Source organism: Armigeres subalbatus, chromosome 3 (assembly GCF_024139115.2).
Source record: "Armigeres subalbatus isolate Guangzhou_Male chromosome 3, GZ_Asu_2, whole genome shotgun sequence".
NCBI lineage: Eukaryota > Metazoa > Arthropoda > Insecta > Diptera > Culicidae > Armigeres > Armigeres subalbatus.
The window spans coordinates 150,333,100-150,335,406 of record NC_085141.1 but is presented as its reverse complement, the minus strand read 5'-3'; the positions used below and the strand labels follow the sequence as shown (position 1 = coordinate 150,335,406).

Below are 2,307 nucleotides of genomic sequence, written 5' to 3'. Positions count from 1 at the left end.
ATGACCGGTCGCGGTAAGGGTGGTAAGGGACTCGGCAAAGGAGGCGCCAAACGCCATCGGAAGGTGTTGCGCGACAACATCCAGGGCATCACCAAGCCCGCCATCCGTCGGCTGGCTCGCCGTGGGGGGGTCAAGCGTATCTCCGGGCTTATTTACGAGGAAACCCGCGGTGTGCTAAAAGTGTTCCTGGAAAATGTCATCCGGGACGCTGTCACCTACACCGAGCACTCCAAGCGCAAAACGGTCACCGCCATGGATGTCGTCTATGCTCTGAAGCGCCAGGGACGCACGCTGTATGGCTTCGGTGGCTGAGCGCACCCGTCCACGCCCGACAATAACCCAACGGCCCTTTTCAGGGCCACCGAACAACTAGGCCAAGAAGAAAGGGATTGCGCGGTCGCAAGAGAGAGAGAGCGTGTCATAATAATAAAGAATTATTGGCAGTGGCTGGTTCTCGACCCGCCGCTACCAGCATCCGGGCGCTATCGTATATACGCAAACAGCCGGCATGAGTTACCCGCCTGTATGGCCGAAAGACGATCTAACGCGGGTTTGCTCAAAATTAGGAACTTCTTATGGAAAACTATTTGGTACCGATGAAGGTGCCTAATTTTGGGAGATCGAACCTTAGACGCCTTTCGCCGTACTGATTTCAGAAAGTTAACTCCTGGTGTGCCGCTGTAAGTACGCTCAAAGCAGGCCATTCATTGGTATTGCATGCTAGCCGTACTACAATGCTACCGTATCTTCGATGGCTCGCAACTGCTGGAACATGGGGCTTTTCTATGCCTGCCCCATTGCACACAAATAGGATACAGTGTGCTGTATCCTAGAGTCGAACTCCAGCCAGCGGTAAATACCCCTCTCCTCTTGGGATCCAAAGTGGTAGCCCTGAAAAGGACTGATTGGTTTGTGTTTGTATCGGGCCTCTACCTCTTCTTACCATCAGCGGCGGTGGCCTTCTTCGGCACACACACACACACAGCCCGAACAGGTGTAATGGTGTGCAGCTGCTGGACTGCCTGACCCGGTCGAGACTGACAGTAGTCCTGGACTGGGGAAAGGAAGAATCCACCAACGAGGAGACACGCGCACAAGCCGGTCTCGTTCATCGTTGGCGCGCACTCTCTGGCCAGGCGCAGCGCACGGAACAGCCAGAGCTGACTGACTGATTGACCGGTGGCAATCCCAAAGGATACAGTCATGCCCAAAACATCCTCGAACCGGGCCGAAAATCAAACTGGAAGATGATTTCGTTCGCGACAGCGGTAAATACCTCTCCTCTTGGGATCCAAAGTGGTAGCCCTGAAAAGGACTGATTTTGCTTGCGGTTCGCGATTGATGATCATGATCATCGACGGTGTCGGGCCTTTACTTCTTCTTACCACCACCAGCGGCAGCCTTTTTCGGTACAGCAGCGGGAGAAGAAGCTTTCTTGGCGGCGGAAGCAGCTTTCTTTGGTGGCGGCGATCTGGTTTTCGCGTGTTTGGTGGCCTTCTGCTTGACGGTAGCAGCCTTTCCACGCGTCCACTCGCGGCGGTGGCGCTTTTCTTGGGCACTGCCACCTTCTTCTTCTTCCTCTGTTTCGCTGCCGTCTTCATGGTGGTGTCATCTTGGACTTTGCTTTCCGGCTGGTGTGACTAGCAGCGTCCGCAGCCGCCGTTGCCTTCACCAGCTTGAACGATCCGGAAGCACCCGTTCCCTTGATTTGGACAAAGGTGCCCTTCTCGACACCGCCCCGGAGAGCCTTCCGGAGAATGGAGCCAACGACGACATCGCACTTGTAGTTGGCCCCGATATACTTCTTGATGGCCTGCAGGGACGATCCGTGGCGTCCACCTTTCAACGTTTCGATGGCAGTGGTCACCATTTCCGACATCGGTGGATGGGTCCGTGGTAGTTTCGGCTTCGGTTTAGCTTCTCCCGACTTTTCTTCGTACCAGCGCGTGGTGAAGCAACGTTGGATGCGATTGCGTCGGTCGTCGTGACAGCGGCAACTTCAGACATCTTGCTACTGTGATGCGGCGGGTAGTCGTACGTGGTCGATCGAAATCAGCAGAATGAGTGCTGGCAACACATTTTCGAAGGTGGTGCGCGATTTATGATGTCTGTGTTAGGGATGGGCAATCACGAATCCGTGAATGGCTCTGGCCATTTCGGACCGTTCCAGCAAATTGAAATCGACCCATTCGCCGGTTACGAGAGGCTTCCGATCGGTTTGGTCAACCAGTGGTCAAGCTCTGTCGGTACACTCGCCGCCCAGCGGACTCCGTCCGGGTTTGTTGTTCGAAATGGTCCCATCCAAAT

General features: G+C 55.0%; 2 protein-coding genes across 2 annotated transcripts; one reads left to right on the top strand and one right to left on the bottom strand.

Annotated features, from left to right (window-relative positions):
* LOC134225655 (histone H4-like) lies at window positions 1-327 on the top strand. Its single transcript, XM_062705912.1, has one exon. It carries the CDS (start codon window positions 1-3, stop codon window positions 310-312), a length of 312 nt encoding a protein of 103 aa, XP_062561896.1. The 3' UTR covers window positions 313-327.
* Window positions 328-1,597: 1,270 nt separating this feature from the next.
* On the bottom strand, window positions 1,598-1,870 carry LOC134222050 (histone H1.2, embryonic-like). The gene has a single exon (XM_062701200.1). The coding sequence runs from the start codon at window positions 1,868-1,870 to the stop codon at window positions 1,598-1,600; it is 273 nt and encodes a 90-aa protein (XP_062557184.1).
* Window positions 1,871-2,307: the final 437 nt, after the last annotated feature.